Source organism: Delphinus delphis, chromosome 11 (genome assembly GCF_949987515.2).
Source record: "Delphinus delphis chromosome 11, mDelDel1.2, whole genome shotgun sequence".
In the NCBI taxonomy this organism is placed as follows: Eukaryota; Metazoa; Chordata; class Mammalia; order Artiodactyla; family Delphinidae; genus Delphinus; species Delphinus delphis.
Genome location: NC_082693.1, coordinates 64,081,633 through 64,101,867, shown reverse-complemented (window position 1 = coordinate 64,101,867; position 20,235 = coordinate 64,081,633). Strand labels below are relative to the sequence as shown.

The window sequence follows — 20,235 nt, the reverse complement described above, 5'->3', positions numbered from 1 at the left end:
AGAGGAAATTAAGAAAGAAATATTATTCCAAAAGTGAAGGATTTGAATTGCTAGAAAGAGCCTATCAAGTACCTAGCACGATAAATGGGAAAAAAAGAAAAAAAAAAATTCACATAATGACATCTCAGAACATTGGGGATAAAAAGAACTAAAAATTTCTATAAAGAGAGGGGAGGGCTTCCCTAGTGGCAAGTGGTTGAGAATCTGCCTGCCAATGTAGGGCACACGGGTTCAAGCCCTGGTCTGGGAAGATCCCACATGCTGCGGAGCAACGAGGCCCGTGAGCCACAACTACTGAGCCTGCGCATCTGGAGCCTGTGCTCCGCAACAAGAGAGGCCGTGACAGTGAGAGGCCCGCGCACCGCGATGAAGAGTGGCCCCCACTTGCCGCAACTAGAGAAAGCCCTCACACAGAAACAAAGACCCAACACAGCCAAAAATAAATAAATTAATTAAATTAAAAAAAAAAAAGAGGGGAAATTTTAGAAGACCATATGCAAAATGATCAGAAATCAGAATTAATTGAATTTCAACATTCTGAAAGTGATTTCCAAACTATAATCAAGATTTCAAATTTCTCCCTCCTATGCACTCTTGAAACATGGGTAATCATTAGTCAAATCCATTTCACCTACCTTCACTAATCAAGGTCATTTTAATTGTTGCTACCAAAGATTTGCATGTACTCCAAGCAACATGTAGCCTAAACAATAAGATGTTTGCCCGAGTTGTTTTCCAGGAACTTGGTGTCAGGGGTGTCTAGTTTGAGTTAGCTGGTTAAGACTGGAGAGGACCCCTTCCCCTCCAACTTGCTCCAATGTGCAAGTGTGGTGACCTTTTGACGTCAGAGGGCTGAAAACACCCTCAGATCATGCTAAGTGCCTCCATTCTGGAACAACGATTCCCCACACCTTTTTCCAGTCACCTTGCCCCAGGCTTCCATGCCTCAGGCCACCCTGCTTTTTTATTCTTTATCCAATAAACACCCCAAGACCCTTGCCTTCAGGGAGATGGATCTGAGATTTGTTCTCCTGTATCCTCGCTTGGCTGCCTAATAAACCCTCCCTTTGCTGCAAACCCCGGCACCTCAGCATTTTGGCTTGCTGCAAGATGGGCAAAATGAACCTAGTTTGGTAACACTCTTTCCAGGAAAATATCTTCCCTTTCCAGAAAGCACTATAAACAAGCACTGCCCACATGATCAGAGCATCCAATAAGCTTTTTAGAGCCTATCTCTCAAGTATGAACAAAATTCAAGGACTGCTAGACACTTCACGGGACCTAAGAAACAGGGAAACCAATACAGGAGAGAGAAGAATGAAATTCTCCAGGAAGATGGTGAATAAAATCCTAAGTGCTAGGTGTACAGTAGGCTCAAAAACAACCACTCTCAGTTGGAACAGGAAAATGAAGAACTGAGGAAGGGACATCACATGGGAAGGAAAGAGAAACTGAGAGATTGTCTGATGTATCTGACCATATTGAGAACAGTTGTTTAGAGATACTTTGAAGGAAAAAATGATTGAAGTATAGAAAATGCAGCAAATGAAAAATGGGATAACTGTTAATTCTATAAAATTGTACAGAGAATAAAATCACAATAACATATTAGGCTCGGCTCTCAACAATATTTATATAAATATTTTTCATATATGTACAATATGTAAACAACAATAGTATAAAAACCACATATTTAACCAATAACGGTGATATAACTATTAGGAGGAGAAAAGGAAAGTGTGTGTGTTTGTGTGTGTGTGTGTGTGTGTGTGTGTGTGTGTGTGTGTGTGTGTGTGTGTGTGTTAGGGGCACGAAGGATAACGTAACAGATGACTTCCCATTTTCCATAGTAAGAAGTGAAGAAATAAGTCCTAACTTTGATAAATAAAGAAATAATAGCACATTTTGACATGTTAGGTAAAAGCCAGAAGAAACAGCTAAAAAAATTGAAGTAATTGCCTTTGGGGCATCAGACTTCAACTGGGGTCAAAGAGTGAAGGAAAGAGGGGCTATTTTTTGGCTTCATATATCTTGAAGAAATCTTTTAAACTAAGTACATGTATTATTTTCATTAAAATAAAATTGAATTTAAAGAAGAAAAAGAAAAGAATCAAGAGCATAAAAAGATATATGCATAAAGATATTTATTAATACACATCTTTTAAAATACTGAAAATATTTTTTAAATCTAAATTTCTAAAACAGGGTACAATTAAATAATTTCAGTATTCCATAGTTGGAACAAATAACAGCTAACAAAATCTGTGTTTGTCAAGAACATTTGACGTGGAAAAAAAGTTCTTGATATAATATTAGGTGAAAATGCGGGAAATAAAATTATGCATAGTAAAATTTCAAATTTATGTGTATAAAATCCGGAGGAAAAAAATTAGAAGGAAATATATGAAGCCATTAGCACTGATAAGCCTTGACTGATCATTCTGATAGTACTTTTTAGACTTCTTTGAATTTTTTCAAATTTTCTACAAAAGAGGTGAACAACTTTTACAATCGGGGAAAGATGACATTTAAAGTAAATGGATTTGTTAATGTGAAAGCAAATTCCACCAACCAAACAGGGCCAAGTAAAAACAACTATCTATTAACTCTGGAAGCACAGTTGAACATTGTGTGTTAGGATCACACAATTATCTACTTGACACCTTAGTCCTCAAAAGGATCGGACACTGGACAAGAACATTTCAATGAGAGAGTCAGAAGATGTTTGAGTGATAAACCCAGCAACTCCTTCCTAGAGTGGATGAGTAAAGGACAATAGGGGACTGAGCCCTATATGAACTAAAAACGCATGCCACTAACTTCCTTACCTAAAGAGACCTCCAATGTTTTAGCCTTATGTCCCATAAGTTAACTTTCAATAGACTTCATTTCCTTTTGAGGGCACAAGGATTTGTTGCTGTTGAAAAGCTTTAGGGCCTACTTTTGAATATTTGCCTCGTCTAAGAGAGGAGGAAAATTTAGGCAACTCCAACATAAGTTGGAGGGACTCAACAACAGAGATTCAAACAAATGATAGTTATGGAGGGTTTTAGCTTTAGAACAGGACAGCACTGCAGTTTTCTAGCTGTGTTTCGAGATACCAGAAAATTCAGAGGAAGACAACAGCAGGGAAAGAGGTCCCTACTTCCCTACTTCTACCAGAGCTACTCTGCAGCTCGCATTTTGAGATGTCTCCTATGAATTCTTTTGAAGAAAGAACTCTGCAATTAAGAACTAACTCTCTGAGCTCAATCATATAGTATCAGTCTACCTAGAAATTAGCTGCCTGTCTCCACATCCTTTAGCCTGTGTTTATATAATTCATACACTCCATTTAATAAATTCCAGCCCCCAGATTAGACCGAGGTATGTGATTTTAAAACATTCAGATGGCCATCACACTGGACATGTCAAGAAGGAAACATACACAAGTAATATGATTGATGCCTGAACCTACCCTCTCTTCAACATGATCAAATAAAATGTGAAGAATGAGTACGTCAACTGGAGTTGATATTATGACATCCATGGTATAGACATTTCTGTGTTGCCTACATGTCCCTACCACATGGATGCAAACCTTTCTTCTCCCAGTCCTAGGCTCCATCTTGATAGAAATATACTCAAAATAGCTACAAATTTGGCCCATCCCATTCAGAACCAGCCCCTCTCCTTCCCTAGTCAGGGCCCTAAGTATTCATGCTATGATTACTATATATTTTCCATGATTTGTCCAGTATTTTAAAAATACAGACTTGGCCAGAAATAATTTTTAGTTAATTATGTCCTAGAATCACCTACCCATACAGTGTACCGAGGCTCCAAATTACCACAGTCCTTCGCAAAGATGTAAGAACAGTTTCCTGGGAAATAATAGTAGATGCCATCAAAAGTTTCAAAGTGGTACTGTCCCCAGCTTTTGCAAATCCCATCTCTGCCACTGCCCATGTTTGGCACTGAAAAGAAATAGGATAATATTTAGTAGAATAAAACAAATTATACCTGTTTCTGGCAAGGTTCAGTCATGCTAGGTAATTCTAATTTTCATTAAAATAAATGTTTTCTTCTTTGGTGGACAATATCACAGGGAAAAATACCTAACAAAATTACCAACTGCTCTCAAAACTATCAAACTCTTCTGAAGAAAAACATGGTCTCCAAGTTGTTTTGAAGAAAGGATTTATGTTAGAAACTTACTTAATTTTTGCTTCCAAACAAAGACTCTGGAAGAGAGGAAGAGAGGAGATAATGATAAAGTAAAAGAAGGTGATAGTGATAAAGCAAATATAATGGCTCAGAAAGAAAGAAATGTCACCACTAAGTGTTCTAAAAATTAACACTGACAGTGTTCTAGTCTCTGCAATTCTTTCAAAAATAATAGCATCCACAGAGAAAATTAACCACTGACCAAAAAGTCATGTTTAGAAGCCTGGGACCTGGGGATGGGGAGCATTAGTCATCCAAAGTATGCTGGAATTTAGGAATTCATGACTTCAAACTGGTCACATTGTAAGCAGTGTTTGTCTTAAAGCATACAACTTTATCTCCTGTCGCCTTCATGCCTATCTCCCTTTATACCTTTGTGGGTCACCTTCCATTCCATTTTGATTTTGTAGACCCTTCCTTCTAGATTAATATGAAAATCAGTGACATTTACGGAGCACTCAAAACGTGTAATACATATTGGTTAAAACATTAAAATGTGTTAATATACTCTATAAAGAGCATAAAGATAAGGCACAATCATTTTATCTTTTCTTTTTGTAATTTACCTAAATGTATTAGGCTTGGCCAACTTTGGCCTTTTCAAGAAAAAACAGAGTTATTCATTATTCAGGCAGTCTTCTCTGATAGTATGCTTTACCTCTGTTGCATATTTTCATAAAATCTTGCACTTCCCTTTATAGAACGTCACAAGTGTAATTACTGTGTATCTGTTATGTGTTGGTCCCCCTCCTCTAGACTGTAACCTCCAAGAGGGCAGAAACATGTCTATATTACTCACTCTTCCCAGTGCCCAGCCTGGGATCGAGTAGATGCTCAATTAATACTCATTAACAAATGAATGCTTTTTAGTCATTATCGATGTAGGGTCCTAACCTAGACACCATGGATAAAAATATTTTTAAGAACCTTCTGCCTTTGAAGAGCTCTCAACACTATTTCTCTTTTATGTACAGAATGTTCCATTAATTCAAAGTCAAAAAGAATGAGTGGCTCCAAATAACAAATCTAATTTATAAAGCAAAAGAGAGATGAATTGGAAGCCTGGTTTTAATGGGCTAGTACCATTTAAAATGGAAAAAACACTTGAATCGCATCAAAAACAAAATAAAATACTTAGGAATAAACCTGACCAAGGAGGTGAAAGACTCATACACTGAGAACTATAAAACATTGATAAAGGAAATTGAAGATGATTTAAAGAAATGGAAAAATATCCCATGCTCTTGGGTTGGAAGAATTCATAGTGTTAAAATGGCCATACTACCCAAAGCAATATACAGATTTAATGCGATTCCTATTAAATTACCCATGACATTTTCCACAGAACTAGAACAAATAATCCTAAAATTTTTATGGAACCATAAAAGACCCAGAATTGCCAAAGTAATCCTGAGGAAAAAGAACAAAGCAGGAGGCATAATCCTCCCAGACTTCAGTCAATACTACAAAGCTACAGTAATCAAAACAGCATGGTACTGGCACAAAACCAGACATATGGATCAATGGAACAGAACAGAGAGCACAGAAACAAACCCACACACCTACAGTCAATTAACTTTTGACAAAGGAGGCAAGAATACACAATGGATAAAAAGATAGTCTCTTCAGCAAGTGGTGTCAGGAAAGTTGGACAGCCACATGTAAATCAATGAAGTTAGAACGCAACCTCAAAAAATGGCTTAAAGACTTAAATATAAGATAGGACACCATGAAACTACTAGAAGAGAACAAAGGCAAAACAATCTCTGACATAAACCATACCAATGTTTTCTTAGGTCAGTCTACCAAGGCAATAGAAATAACACAAAAATAAACAAATGGGACCTAATAAAACATAAGCTTTTGCATAGCAAAGGAAATCATAAACAAAATGAAAAGACAACCTACGGACCGAGAGAAAATATTTGCAAATGATGCGACTAACAAGGCCTTAATTTCCAAAATATACAAACAGCTCATACAACTCAATAACAGAAGAAAAAGAAAAAATCAAAGAATGGGCAGAAGACCTAAATAGACATTTCTCCAAAGAAGACATACATATGGCCAACAGGCACAAGAAAAGATGCTCAACATTGCTAATTATTAGAGAAATACAAATCAAAACTTCAATGAGGGGGCTTCCCTGGTGGTGCAGTGGTTAAGAGTCTGCCTGCCAATGCAGGGGACACAGGTTCCAGCCCTGGTCAGGAAGATCCCACATGCTGTGGAGTAACTAAGCAACTAAGTAGTTGTGTGCCACAACTACTGAGCCTGCACTCTAGAGCCCATGAGCCACAACTACTGAGCCCATGTGCCACAATTACTAAAGCCCGTGTGCCTAGAGCCCATGCTCCACAACAAGAGAAGCCACAGCACTGAGAAGCCTGCGCACCGTAACGGAGAGTAGGCTCCGCTTGCCGCAACTAGAGAAAGTTCGCATGCAGCAACGAAGACCCAATGCAGCCAAAAATAAATAAATAAAATAGATACAACAGTAAAGAAATTTTTTAAAATGTTTAAAAAAAAAAAAAACTTCAATGAGGTACTACCTCATACCTGTCAGAATGGCCATCATTAAAAAAATCTACAAATAACAAATGCCAGAGAGGGTGTGGAGAAAAGGGAACCTTCCTACACTATTTGTGGGAATGTAAATTGGTGCGGCCACTATGGAAAACAGTATGGAGGTTCCTCAAAAAACTAAAAATAGAGTTTCCATAGGATCCAGCAGTCACACTCCTGGGCATATACCCAGACAAAAACTATGATTCGAAAAGATACATGCACCCCTATGTTCATAGCAGCATTATTCACAATAGCCAAGACGTGGAAACAACCTAAATGTCCATTGACAGATGAATGGATAAAAATGTGAAACACAAACACACACATACACAAACATACACACACACACAATGAAATATTACTCAACCATAAAAAAAGAGAATGAAATAATGCCATTTGCAGGTACGTGGATGGACCTAGAAATTATCAAATTAAGTGAAGTAAGTTAGAAAGAGAAAGACAAATACCATATGATATCACTCATACGTGGAATCTAAAACATGACACAAATGAACCTATCTATGAAACAGAAACAGGCTCAGAGACACAGAAAACAGACGTGGTTGCCAAGGGGGAGGGGGGCAGGGGAGGGTAGGATCGGGAGTTTGGGACTAGCAGATGCAAACCATTGTATATAGAATGGATAAACAACAAGGTCCTATTGTATAGCACAGGGAACTATATTCAATATTCTGTAATAAACCATAATGGAAAAGAATATGAAAAAATAATAATATTGTAAATCAACTCTAATTTAAAAATTAAATAAAAATTTAAAAACAGAAAAGAAAAAACGAGGAAATAGAGTTCAGTGAGAAGTTAAAGTGGGCATACTCATTTTCTTTCACATTGTTTCAAAATTACTGGAAATAAATTGTGGATACTCTAGTTAATACACAACATTATTGTACCAACTCCCAAAGAATGAACACTAATACAGCAAATTATGCCTTCCTGTTCTCCACGGCATCTCATAATTCTCTCATAAGTATCCCTGAAACTTACCAATCTGGCACCGTGTCCCAAGTGCCTGAAATATTTGACAGTCACATGTACCAGCCTTAGAACAGAAAGCTCCGTTAAGGCATTCATGAGGACAAGAACCTGTAGGGCAAAAAAATAAGTTATCTTCTGGTGTGCATCAGTTTTTATAAACATAAATCTGTCAAGATTTACCTTGGACTAACAGTAACCTCTGTTAACTAAAACAGAACCTTGGGCCTATTGCCTTGATGAGTTAAAGACTTAAGCCCCTTAAGTCTCTATCTAGTTCATTTCATTATGTGTGCGGTGAAACAAGAAAGACAGGCTTTCACATCTCAAACTACCCTGAGAGCAAAAGTTAGCCTCCTTCAAGCAATTGAAAGGTCAAGTTCCCATGTAAGGAATCCCTGTCCCAGATGATGAGAACCAGAAATACACAAGCTGCAGATGATTCCCTTGACGGAATTTGGCACGTCTTATCAGCTACTTCTCCAGGAGCAAGTGTTGTATTAAAGAAAAACGTCCATCATTAGCTCAAGGGATCAGGCACAATATATAATAGAAATCACAAGGAAACTACTTTTTTAAGAGAATGATTAAACATTCCATTTGAAGTTTGTGTATTAATCCTCAGGCTTAATTACAAATGGATGCATTCTTTCTGACCCATAGTTAATTTTAACGGGGCAAAGGCCAACGTCACTGCTGGTTGTCACCAAAAATATTCTTTCTTTCATGGCAAGAAAAATCACCCCCAAAGAATTATGTTGAAAAGAGGAAGAAAAACTATGACCTCCTTAGTGAGTTTTAAAACTGCAGATGAATCACAGTGAAAATTTGTCCTGTAATAAGGAGAACACAAGAGACAACTGGCAAAACTCAAGCAGAAAGGATTTAAGTAACACATCAATAGAATTAGAGAACATCTCTGAGTGACCGTAAAGTGTTTACTAAAGATTGGCCTTCTCCGGAATACGGTCAGGTCATCAAAGGCACTTATCTAATTGCGGTATTTTAACCACAGCTCTGCAGAAGGCAAGAATTTTAAAACTCTATTATCCTTTCACCTTAAAATTCATTGATCTAAAATGTCTCTACATTTAAAGACATACAACTCTCTAAGTATATCTTAACTGAGGAGAAATGAGCTGCTTTAACTTTAATCATAAATATAGATTAAAATGATGTTTTTCATAAATTTAAATGCAGTTTTCTTTTTCTAGGGCGGCATATATATCTTCAAATTTTATCTTAAGTTACAATCTTGTATTTTTCCAATCAATAAGTGTCAAAGTAATTATGTAAGCAAATATATCTCCTTCAAAAATTTAGTTACAACCCTGTGTATCCTCCTGAAAACAGATATCAAAACAAAACTAGTCATAAATCCCTGCTATTCTAAATGCAACAAAAAATTCAAATTGAATTTCAAACTACCATTAGTATTCTGCTAAATGGAAATGGAAAATTGGTAAGCAAAAATAGCAGTGTCGGGATTCCCTGGTGGCACAGTGGTTGAGAGTCCGCCTGCCAAGGCAGGGGACACAGGTTCGTGCCCTGGTCCGGGAAGATCCCACATGGTGCGGAGCAGCTGGGCCTGTGAGCCATGGCCACTGAGCCTGCGCGTCCAGAGCCTGTGTTCCGCAACGGGAGAGGCCACAACAGTGAGAGGCCCTCATACCGAAAAAAAAAAAAAAAAAAAAAGCAATGTCAAAGAATCGAGGAGCCAGTAATTGATTCAGAAAAAAAGCTCCTGATACCCAGTGATATCTTTCCTGGTCATATAGTTATCAGCTTTGTCTAACTGCTTAACCTTGTGTATTTCCAAATATAATTCAAATTTCTATATGAAGTAAACAAACTATTACTAAGTACTATTACCACCCTGGCTCAGTTTCCTTCATGCATTATGTGGAAATCATTGAGAGTTGATTCACTATATCCCCCAAAAGGGTCTTTTGAGAAAGCAAATACAAAAACATAGATGTAGCACTAACCTTTTATTTTACTCTCACCCCAATTAATAGCTTCATGGAAGAAATATCTTGGAGAAGTTGCTTCAAACTTTAAAAGAAAGAAATAAGAATTCAAGAGAATTAAATTATTTAATTCAAGACAAACATGCAATTGGAAAATCTGGAAAACAGCTACAAACACAGAAATTATAGAGAGCTGACTCCATATTTCCTTGGGTTATTGAGGCAAAATCTTGGAGAGACAGAAAGGGCTCCGCTAAGGTTGTACTTAGATCTGATTTCAAGGTTGATTTTGCTTCTTACCTGAATTTGACAAGTCCTTTATGCTCTCTGACCTCAGTTCTGCCTCCCTGCCCTCCTTGGAAAAGAGCCTGGTCAGAATCTAATCTTTGCATTAACTGACTGCTTTGCCTGCAGGAGTAGCAGTTTTTTAATACTTTCAAGTGCAGATGGGTCTGGAGAAAATGCATGGGACCAAAGGACCAACAGACAGTGATGTACCCACTTCCTGCAGCCCCATCTGTGCAGACACCATCCACAGAAGCCTCTGCTGCTGAAGTGTGAGTGTGACACCCTCAGTCTCCAAAGAGCTGACACTTTAAAGTTCGTAGAAATTTAAATGTATCTGTTTATAGAGCCCAAGGCACTTCAGGGTAATCATTAAGATCATGAATTATAGAATCAAACAGATCTGGATTAGAGTCCTGATTCTGCCATTACTAAGGCAAGTTTCTTAACTGCTTAGTGCCTCCTTTTACTTGTCTGTAAAATGGGAACAATGACACATATATACTTCACTGAGTAGTTCAAACAATAAATAAAATAATGTATATAAAGATTCCAGCATAATGCCTCACACATAAAAAATTAGCAAGAAAGAGATTTACATTAATCTAAGCAACCCAGATAAAACCCTAGGATTTCTAGAGGTTAATATGGAATAGTAGCAAATAGCTGTGGATTATTAAAACTAATCAGTTATGGATTTTTTACTCCAACTTAATGCCAATTTAGTGTATCATCTTGGGCAATGTCCTTTCCAACAGCATTTTTACATTCACCAGAATACACATTCCCAAAATTTGCCTCATAATTGTCAAATTGAGGACCAGATGATGTTAGAAAAACTGGAAAGAGTGAAGGATAAGAAAAAAGGGTGATAAATATTATTCAACATAGTTTTGGAAGTTTTAGCCACAGCAATCAGAGAAGAAAAAGAAATAAATGCAAATAAGAAAAGAAGAAGTAAAGCTGTTACTGTTTGCAGATGACATGATACTATACAGAGAATCCTAAAGATGCTACCAGAAAACTACTAGAGCTAATCAATGAATTTGGTAAAGTAGCAGGATACAAAATTAATGCACAGAAATCTCTTGCATTCCTATACACTAATGATGAAAATCTGAAAGAGAAGTTAAGGAAACACTCCCATTTACCATGGCAACAAAAAGAATAAAATACCTAGGAATAAACCTACCTAGGGAGACAAAAGACCTGTATGCACAAAACTATAAGACACTGATGAAAGAAATGAAAGATGATACAAACAGATGGAGAGATATACCATGTTCTTGGATTGGAAGAATCAATATTGTGAAAATGACTATACTACCCAAAGCAATCTGCAGATTCAATGCAATCCCTATCAAACTACCACTGGCATTTTTCACAGAACTAGAACAAAAAAGTTCACAATTTGTATGGAAACACAAAAGACCCCGAATAGCCAAAGCAATCTTGAGAAAGAAAAACGGAGCTGGGGGAATCAGGCTCCCTGACTTCAGACTACACTACAAAGCGACAGTAATCAAGACAGTATGGTACTGGCACTAAAACAGAAATATAGATCAATGGAACAGGATAGAAAGCCCAGAGATAAACTCACGCACATATGGTCACTTTATCTTTGATAAAGGAGGCAAGAATATACAGTGGAGAAAAGACAGCCTTTCAATAAGTGGTGCTGGGAAAACTGGACAGCTACATGTAAAAGAATGAAATTAGAACACTCCCTAACACCGTACACAAAAATAAACTCAAAACGGATTAAAGACCTAAATGTAAGGCCAGACACTATCAAACTCTCAGAGGAAAACATAGGCAGAACACTCTATGACATAAATCACAGCAAGATCCTTTTTGACCCACCTCCTAGAGAAATGGAAATAAAAACAAAAATAAACAAATGGGACCTAATGAAACTTAAAAGCTTTTGCACAGCAAAGGAAAACATAAAACAAGATGAAAAAACAGCCCTCAGAATGGGAGAAAATATTTTCAAATGAAGCAACTGACAAAGGATTAATCTCCAAAATTTAGAAGCAGCTCATGCAGCTCAATATCAAAAAAACCAACAACCCAATCCAAAAATGGGCAAAAGACCTAAATAGACATTTCTCCAGAGAAGATATACAGATTGCCAACAAACACATGAAAGGATGCTCAACATCACTAATCACTAGAAAAATGCAAATCAAAACTACAATGAGTTATCACCTCACACCAGTCAGAATGGCCATCATCAAAAAATCTATAAACAATAAATGGTGGAGAGGGTGTGGAGAAAAGGAACTCTCTTGCACTGTTGGTGGGAATGTAAATTGATACAGCCACTATGGAGAACAGTATGGACGTTCCTTAAAAAACTAAAAATAGAACTACCATATGACCGAGCGATCCCACTACTGGGCATATACCCTGAGAAAACCATAATTCAAAAAGAGTCATGTACCACAAGGTTCATTGCAGCTCTATTTACAATAGCCAGGACATGGAAGCAAACTAAGTGCCCATTGACAGATGAATGCATAAAGAAGATGTGGCACATATATACAACGGAACATTACTTAGCCATAAAAAGAAACGAAATTGAGTTATTTGTAGTGAGGTGGATGGACCTAGAGTCTGTCATACAGAGTGAAGTAAGTCAGAAAGAGAAAAACAAATACCGTATGCTAACACATATATACGGAATCTTAAAAAAAAGGTTCTCAAGAACCTAGGGGCAGGACAGGAATAAAGACGCAGACATAGAGAATGGACTTGAGGACACAGGGAGGGGGAAGGGTAAGCTGGGACGAAGTGAGAGAGTGGCATGGACATATATACACTACCAAACGTAAAATAGCTAGCTAGTGGGAAGCGGCCGCATAGCACAGGGAGATCAGCTCAGTGCTTTGTGACCACCTAGAGGGGTGGGATAGGGAGGGTGGGAGGGAGACGCAGGAGGGAGGAGATACAGGGATACATGTATATGTATAACTGATTCACTTTGTTATAAAGCAGAAACTAACACAGCATTGTAAATCAATTATACTCCAACAAAGATGTTAAAAAAAAAAAGGGTGATAAAGAACGTGACTTCAGGTACAATCCTCTTTTCAACAGATTCCGGTCTCCTTCCTACATGGTAAAAGTTTTATCTTGGCAATTTGCACTGCAGTACTTTTTCTTTTAAAGGGCAAACCTGCCCCATGGCAGACAAAAGGATTCCCACACTCTCTCACCACTTCAAGGCTCTTTTCTAAAGTCCTTGGCCCACATCATGTCTCCAAGTTCATTGTCTCCTGCTTTCATTCCTCCAAGGTTTTGTCCTCACTGCTCAATCTCCTCTTTTTTCCCTTTCCTCCCTCTTCAAACTAAGTCAGACTCACAAAAGTCTATGACTTGGATTCCCTCAAGACAAGTCTTATTCTCTCTTTAGCTATATTGTCTGCAACTGCCTAAATCTAACACAACAACCAATATTACTGGGCACCAAATTCTTCTTACTTTGGTGCTAATGAATCATCACTGATGCTCACTAAAAGTGTATAGTGACTTCAACTCTGTCTCATACAGGCTTATAAACTAGAACAAATTAGTTAACCTGTTCAGCCTCAGTTTCCCAATCTGTAAAACAGAATAACAATAACTGCCTCACGGAATTGTGAGGATTAAATGAAATGGGATAAGTAAATCACCAAAAATAGTGCAAGGCACATAAGTGTTGTAAACATGTTACCTACTTTTATTATTAAGCAAAAACTGAATACACTTGACAACATTAGACCAAGGCAAAAACATATAATTTGTTTTTCACTCCATATCCTCTTACCCAACTCAGGCTACACCTCCTCCATGAAAATCACAATAAGTACTTAGCACACCAGCCCCCTGGTTACCACAGCATCCTAATCTCTGCAGCATTCCACTCATCATACTATAACATTTCATGTTAAGACATGACACACAGCTTTTATTTTTATAACAGATCTGAACTCAGAATGGCACATCTTACATTTATAATTGGGAGCTCTTTCATTTTTTTATATCATACAAATAATGGCAAAAATTGGTGGTGTCTTAGATTCGATGAACAAGTTACACAGAAATGACTTCTTTACAGCTCTACCTCCACTAGACACTGAATTTCTAGAGAACAAACACTGCTGTTCATGGTTATACCTCTAGTATGGTCCTTTGTGTGTTGTCAACAAATACCAACTGAACCAGAAATAGACATTATGCAAATGGGAATGATTTGCCTTCCAAAGCTGTTTAGAACCATGACTATAAAATGTTCTGTTGATGCCCCTCCACTTATCCTCTCATCTCACCTTGGATTTCACCTGCGTCTGGGTTTCTGTGCACACTGAGACCCTCAAGCACCGGCTTCTTTTTGTCTCTGCCTTAGGGTAGAGTCCAAGCAGGATAGACAAGAGAAATGACTTTCAGGGGATTTAAGTCCCCCCAGAAGCTGCCCTCAAGGAATGAGAGGCAGGTGCTGGTGGATAAGTATATCAGCTCCCCCATCCCTTGGAGAAAGAATTCTAAAACACTGTACACAGTTCCTCAGAGGGATGCCAGCAAGACTGAGCCCCAGATGCCTAAAGCAGGAATGCCCCTCATTAACAGAGCTGTGCTGGATTTTCTCCCTTCCTAGTCTCCCTTTCCTCTCTCCGTCACTCCTGCACATACAAACTGCATGCAACCTCTAATAAATAAATAATCTGCCCCTGCTTTCAGGAGAAGAATTTTGAAATGTGATGCAAATGCAAAAAAATTCCAAGCAGTGGGTGCATATATTCACATAACCGATGAACGAGGACAACCCATTCTTCCTCCGTGCTGATTACATCTCCACAGGAGGGTGAGAAGCACAGAGAAATACAGTCTTTAGATGAGAAATCACTGTAGTGCACAATTACACCATTGACAGAAGTCTGTGTCTACCCTTTCTCTGGTCATTGTTATCTCATTGCCAACATATTCCTGAGTCCTTATGTGCACATTTATCTGTCCATCAGTGCTCTGTCTTCCTAGAGCAGGGGAGTGAATCTGTGGACAAGAATGGCCTCATAACAGATGAAATTTCAATCCTAAACAGTGAAACGCATGATTGCGACCTCACTGCCCTTCTTTAACATTTCTTCCCTTAAAATTTGTTCAGATGTTAAGTAATGTTGGTGCATGTTCTCTAGCTGCAGGAAAGAGAAGGGCAAGTGTCCAGCTATTCATTCTCTCTAAAAGGGAAATCAAGGCAAGTGTGTTCCTCACTTATTAACAAAAGGGAGGTATTAAGATAATTCTAGGGGGGTAAATTATACAAATTCTAAAAACATCCAAATGGTCTACAGTAGAAGCCCATCCACAGGCTGTTTCATGTGACACCTGTGGGGGTATATTTCACAGGTTCTTCATCTAGTGGGTTCTACCAGAATGCAGTTTTTCTCAAAATTGGATTTTCTGCTGAGTCACGTTGATATCTTTTTGTGGCTAATATGGTCTACTGGCCAACTTGACATTTCTCAGAGAAAAATCATTTTAACCACTTCACATGATACATAGATACTTAAGTACACAACATACTCTTTTTAAGAAAAAAAGTGTTTCCCTTCCATAGACAATCCTTTGCCCATTCTAGTGCAAAGAAAGAGCTCCACTCTTGATAAGAATAAATTAGTTCTGCCTTCTGAATCATCACAACAGCATATCAAATCTGCCCTCTATTTTTTTTCAATTCTCTTTAAGTTCACAAAATATTAAAAAAAACCAGGCATCCATCATAAAATGCTAATAGAAATTGACTGCAATTCAGCATTTGACAAACACCTTGAATATATAAGCTGTTTGCTACATAAATACTCAAATCATATTACTTTCCAAAGAAATGTCTTAATATTGAGTTAGGATTCTCTATCTTACCATCCATCTTTAATGGAGAAATATTTTTTAAAATCCACCCATTTAAACATTCCAACCATAATCTGAAGATATTGCAATTATGTTATCCAATATCCTTTATATAGAGGGACCCAAGCAAAAAGGCCTCCTCAAATTCAGTGCTACCCCACCCCTCTAAAAAAAGAAAGGTCACCTCTTCATCAATGCCTGTAATTTAGATTTATTAGATAATATAAAACCCATTTGTCAGGACACTAAGACACCTCTGATGCCCTTTTGTGGTACTTTACTCAGATCACGTACACCTTTCTCTGCCCCTCTTTGCTTGTATTTGTCCTATTAACATTGTGCTTAATTTTTAAACCAATTAAAATGTTTTGGCAAGTAGTGAGATTATATCTCCCACAAATTCTGGGAGCCTATCAGTAGGGAACCGAGGTGAATAGCAAAAAGCATCTGACCACAAACAAGTAAATGTGAGCTAAGCCTGAGCTGGAGGGTCACAGAACAGCACTAGAGAAGTTACTTTGCCTCTTCCTCCTCTTTCCTGTCTTGTTTTTAGCATTTTATTCGCCTCCACAAAGGACTCATTGTTGAAGTGACAGCAGAGGCCCAAAGCAGAATGGATTGTTTCTCTGCCTCTCTCTCCTTCTGAGGCATAACCTACCTGGGCTGCTAAAAGAGCTCTTTTCTGTTGATTTTCATTAAACCCGTTTCTGGAAGAAAACAAAAAGAACTTGTATAGTCAAAGGCCCCTAGGCAACCTGAACAAGCCTTTCCCAAGAGAGAGCTGGTGTTTTCCTCCTGATTTCCATCACTTTATCAAAGAGGTCTTTCTTGCTTTAACATTGAAAAGGTCCCCCTCCCCGCTTTGGAGGGGTTAGATTTGGGTGGTGGCACTGTCTCATTTTACAAAATTTGGGAGTGTCCCCAGATCTCTCCAGTCTCTGATGTAAACTGCATTTTAGGAAGGAACTTTGAGATAGAGAAATAAACAAAATAGTGTAACAGTGTAGCACTAACATGCATGATAATTTCTCCACATGCCTTCATAAAACTGGCGAGATAAGTATTCGACAAGTGCAGGTTCACGTTTTTCAAACATAATACTCGATTCTCTCTCTTTCCATGTCTTAAAGGGCAGATTAACATTCATGAGCATAAGCACATCAAACTGTGGGTTATCAAAATCAAACAGTAGAATTTTTGAGTAGAATTCCATTTTTCATTAAGATCAGTTTAGTCCAAAAATGATTTTCATTATTTACTGCTAGAAACATTTTATTTTTTTATCATTAAAAACGTTTACTCTATGTTAAGAATACAGCACGTTTCTAATCAACAATGTACATTAATAATAATATGAAATAGGAAATTACTGAATATAACTTCCTTTCAAATCTTTGAAGTGAAAATGTCCCCTTAGTATCTACAGTCATTGGACACCACCAAAAACTCCTCTTGTAATTAAAATGAAAGGAAATATTTTTGTTTCATAAATAAGGAACTGAATGCCCAGTAATTTTTAATTTGTGGAAATGTTTTAAAGAACTAAATCTCATGCCCTTATTTTGTAAAATATTTAATTTATTTTTCAAAAGCAGATACACTGACCTGCTGAGCTTTGCTCATTCCAATTATCTTTATGTTTTAGAGGACATAAAGAACAAGAAATACTCACTTTGATGTTCTCGTCAAGATGGATGAAGTACAAATATAACCTGCCAGAGATAAATATATATATATGAATGAAAAAAATTATCTAAATATCTTGATCACATGATCTGATTATAAAACAGATCATTTAAACCTAAATTCTGAAACTTAGACTGAGTTTTGCTATTAGTTATTTTACATTTTCTAGAGGATTTTGACCAGCAAATTCCCTGTGAGACATCAGGGTGACCAGTAATTCAGAAAGAATGGGCAGTGTACCTTGATTTATACAGAGACATGATACAGTGGAATAAGCACTAGTCCTGAAGTCAGAGATCCAAGTGTTAGTCCCAGTCCTCCGACTTAGTAAATGCCAAACTTAAGCAAACACATCACAAAATAACAGTGGTAGCCAGGTTGATCTTAAAAGTCCCCTCCAGCTCTCGTTGCTCTAAGACATTTTCTCCTTGGAGTTTCAGTCACTACTAGGATTGGAAGATAGTGTCTGTGACCTCGCTGGTCTTCTACACTTCAGTAATTTCTCCCACTTCCTCTACAAGCACCAAAATATACAGCCCTTTTCAGGGACTAAAAATTAATAACTGAATGTAAATAAATGCTTTCTGCCATAAAAATATTTTATAAAAATTAATTTATAAATATTGCTATAATATAATTGAAAATCAATGCTTAGTCTCAAACATTAAAGTCCTTCTTAAAACATTCCTTTACCATTCTTTGGGTTGATGGCATCAAGAAAGTTTAAGTACTCAATGTCTCCTTATCTTTTATAAAATTTCAAATGTTTAAATTACACAACTGTTTAAAATCATTATTTAGAAGAGAAAAAGTTAGAATCAGAGCTTCTTCCAGTACAGCTGCATATCATGATAAAATCATGATTTTAACATTTAAAAAAGAGACTCAGAAAATGAAAACCAGAAGTTCCAAATTATCTATATTATTAAAAATTTTCCCAAAAAATTATCTGGGTGTCATTTAGTATATACCCATCCTAATGACTTGGAAATGTTTTACAGTATAAGAGGAAACAGTTTCTACAATTTACAAGGAAGACTAAAATACAATAATAAGGTAAAAGTTTAACATGAGTTCTTACCTTGTAATGAAAACAGCAGTATATGAAGCAAGAATATACTCCAAGGTATCATTAAATTGAGTTTTCTCACAATGTTCATTTCAGTATAGCCTTTCTCCCTGAAATGTAACCAAATTGTTGGTCTTTACTAAGATGGCATCTTAGAAGTATGAGTACTTGTAGAGTGCTCAAATTCTTATAAATATAGCTTTGTAATAAAGTAATTCAAAAAGCAATTCCAGGATTTCTAACCACATACAGCATCTGAAGCTTTAGAACTTGCAGGCAACCCTTTGGCTGAATCTCTCATTAGCAATGCATGGCAGCTTCTTACTGAGCCGGTATTAGTTACACCCTGCCCAACTCCTGCACATCATACGCCTTTTTAGCCTATATTAGCCTTTCATGACTTCTAAAGTCAGTAGCATCAAACAAACAAACAAACAAAAAACCTGTTATCTCCTGATGTCATAAGAGATAAGCATTATTCCTAATTAGTGATCTATTCCATGTTTTATTCATAAAATAATTACTGTCCTTTGAAAGACTGTTTTATTCATAAAATAATTACTGTCCTTTGAAATAAAATCCTATCAATCATTCCTAGAATGTCTAGATGTTTTCATAAACTTTTCTTTAAGAATTATAAGTAAACTAAAATTATGTGCATATATTTTCAACTCCAGTCCCATTACAGTGTAGTTTAAGTTGACATATTCATGTGCCCACAGATCTTTCTGCTAAACATTCTGCAATAGAAGCAGAAAATAACACAAAAAGATAATATTCTAATATTTGACTTTAAAAAGAAAGTAAAGTAACTCACCTAATCCTGAAAACCTTCCTTCACATCCTGTTTTTCCATCCTCTGGGACAAGTACCCAATTAGACAACAAAAAAGAACTTCTTAATCCAACACTAAGTGCACTCTTTTCTGGTAGCAATTGACTACCTGGATTGGCATTAGAGAACAGCTCTAATATTTCGTAATGAACTCCATAGAGATGATCTAAGCCCCATAAATGAGTGAAGGCCATGATTATATAAGGGGTGCACGTTTCCTACAGCAGATCCCATCAGTTACCTGCAAAGTATCAGACTCACTTAACAGATGGGGGCACAGTGGTAAGGAATATCTAACTACACAGGAACTACCTTATGAGACAAAAACACACAGCAGTTCTTAATACCTTGTTGTACTCAGACACTTTTTGTGCAGTGACTTCCTGGTCTTTTCTGTGAAAATATCCTTAACATCCTGATGTATTGCATGCCCAACATCTACTATATACACAGTTTATTTTCTGTGTTGCAAACTCAATAATCTTTTACTCTTGCTTTACATGATTTTAATGCCTTTCCATTGCCTACATAATTGCCAATTCTATGAGCCAAGAGAAGATGTTTGCGTATAAATTCATTTTTAAAGCAGGAAAACCACACCAACTCGCCCAAAGTATAAGTAACTATATGCCTACACACACACACACACACGTACATGTACACTCATTTTTAAATTTTGATGGATTAGATTAAATAATTTAAGTATAATATGTGTCTAATAAATATTTATTGAAA

General features: G+C 37.0%; 1 protein-coding gene across 1 annotated transcript in view; it reads right to left on the bottom strand.

The window, feature by feature from the left end:
• OTOGL (otogelin like) overlaps positions 1-18,757 on the bottom strand; it is a 147,866-nt gene extending 129,109 nt beyond the window's left edge. Inside the window, 6 exon segments of the mRNA XM_060023861.1 lie at positions 3,802-3,956; positions 7,780-7,878; positions 9,756-9,822; positions 16,570-16,618; positions 17,584-17,623; positions 18,679-18,757. Coding sequence (XP_059879844.1) covers positions 3,802-3,956; positions 7,780-7,878; positions 9,756-9,822; positions 16,570-16,618; positions 17,584-17,623; positions 18,679-18,757 — 489 coding nt within the window.
• Between the last annotated feature and the right edge of the window lie 1,478 nt (positions 18,758-20,235).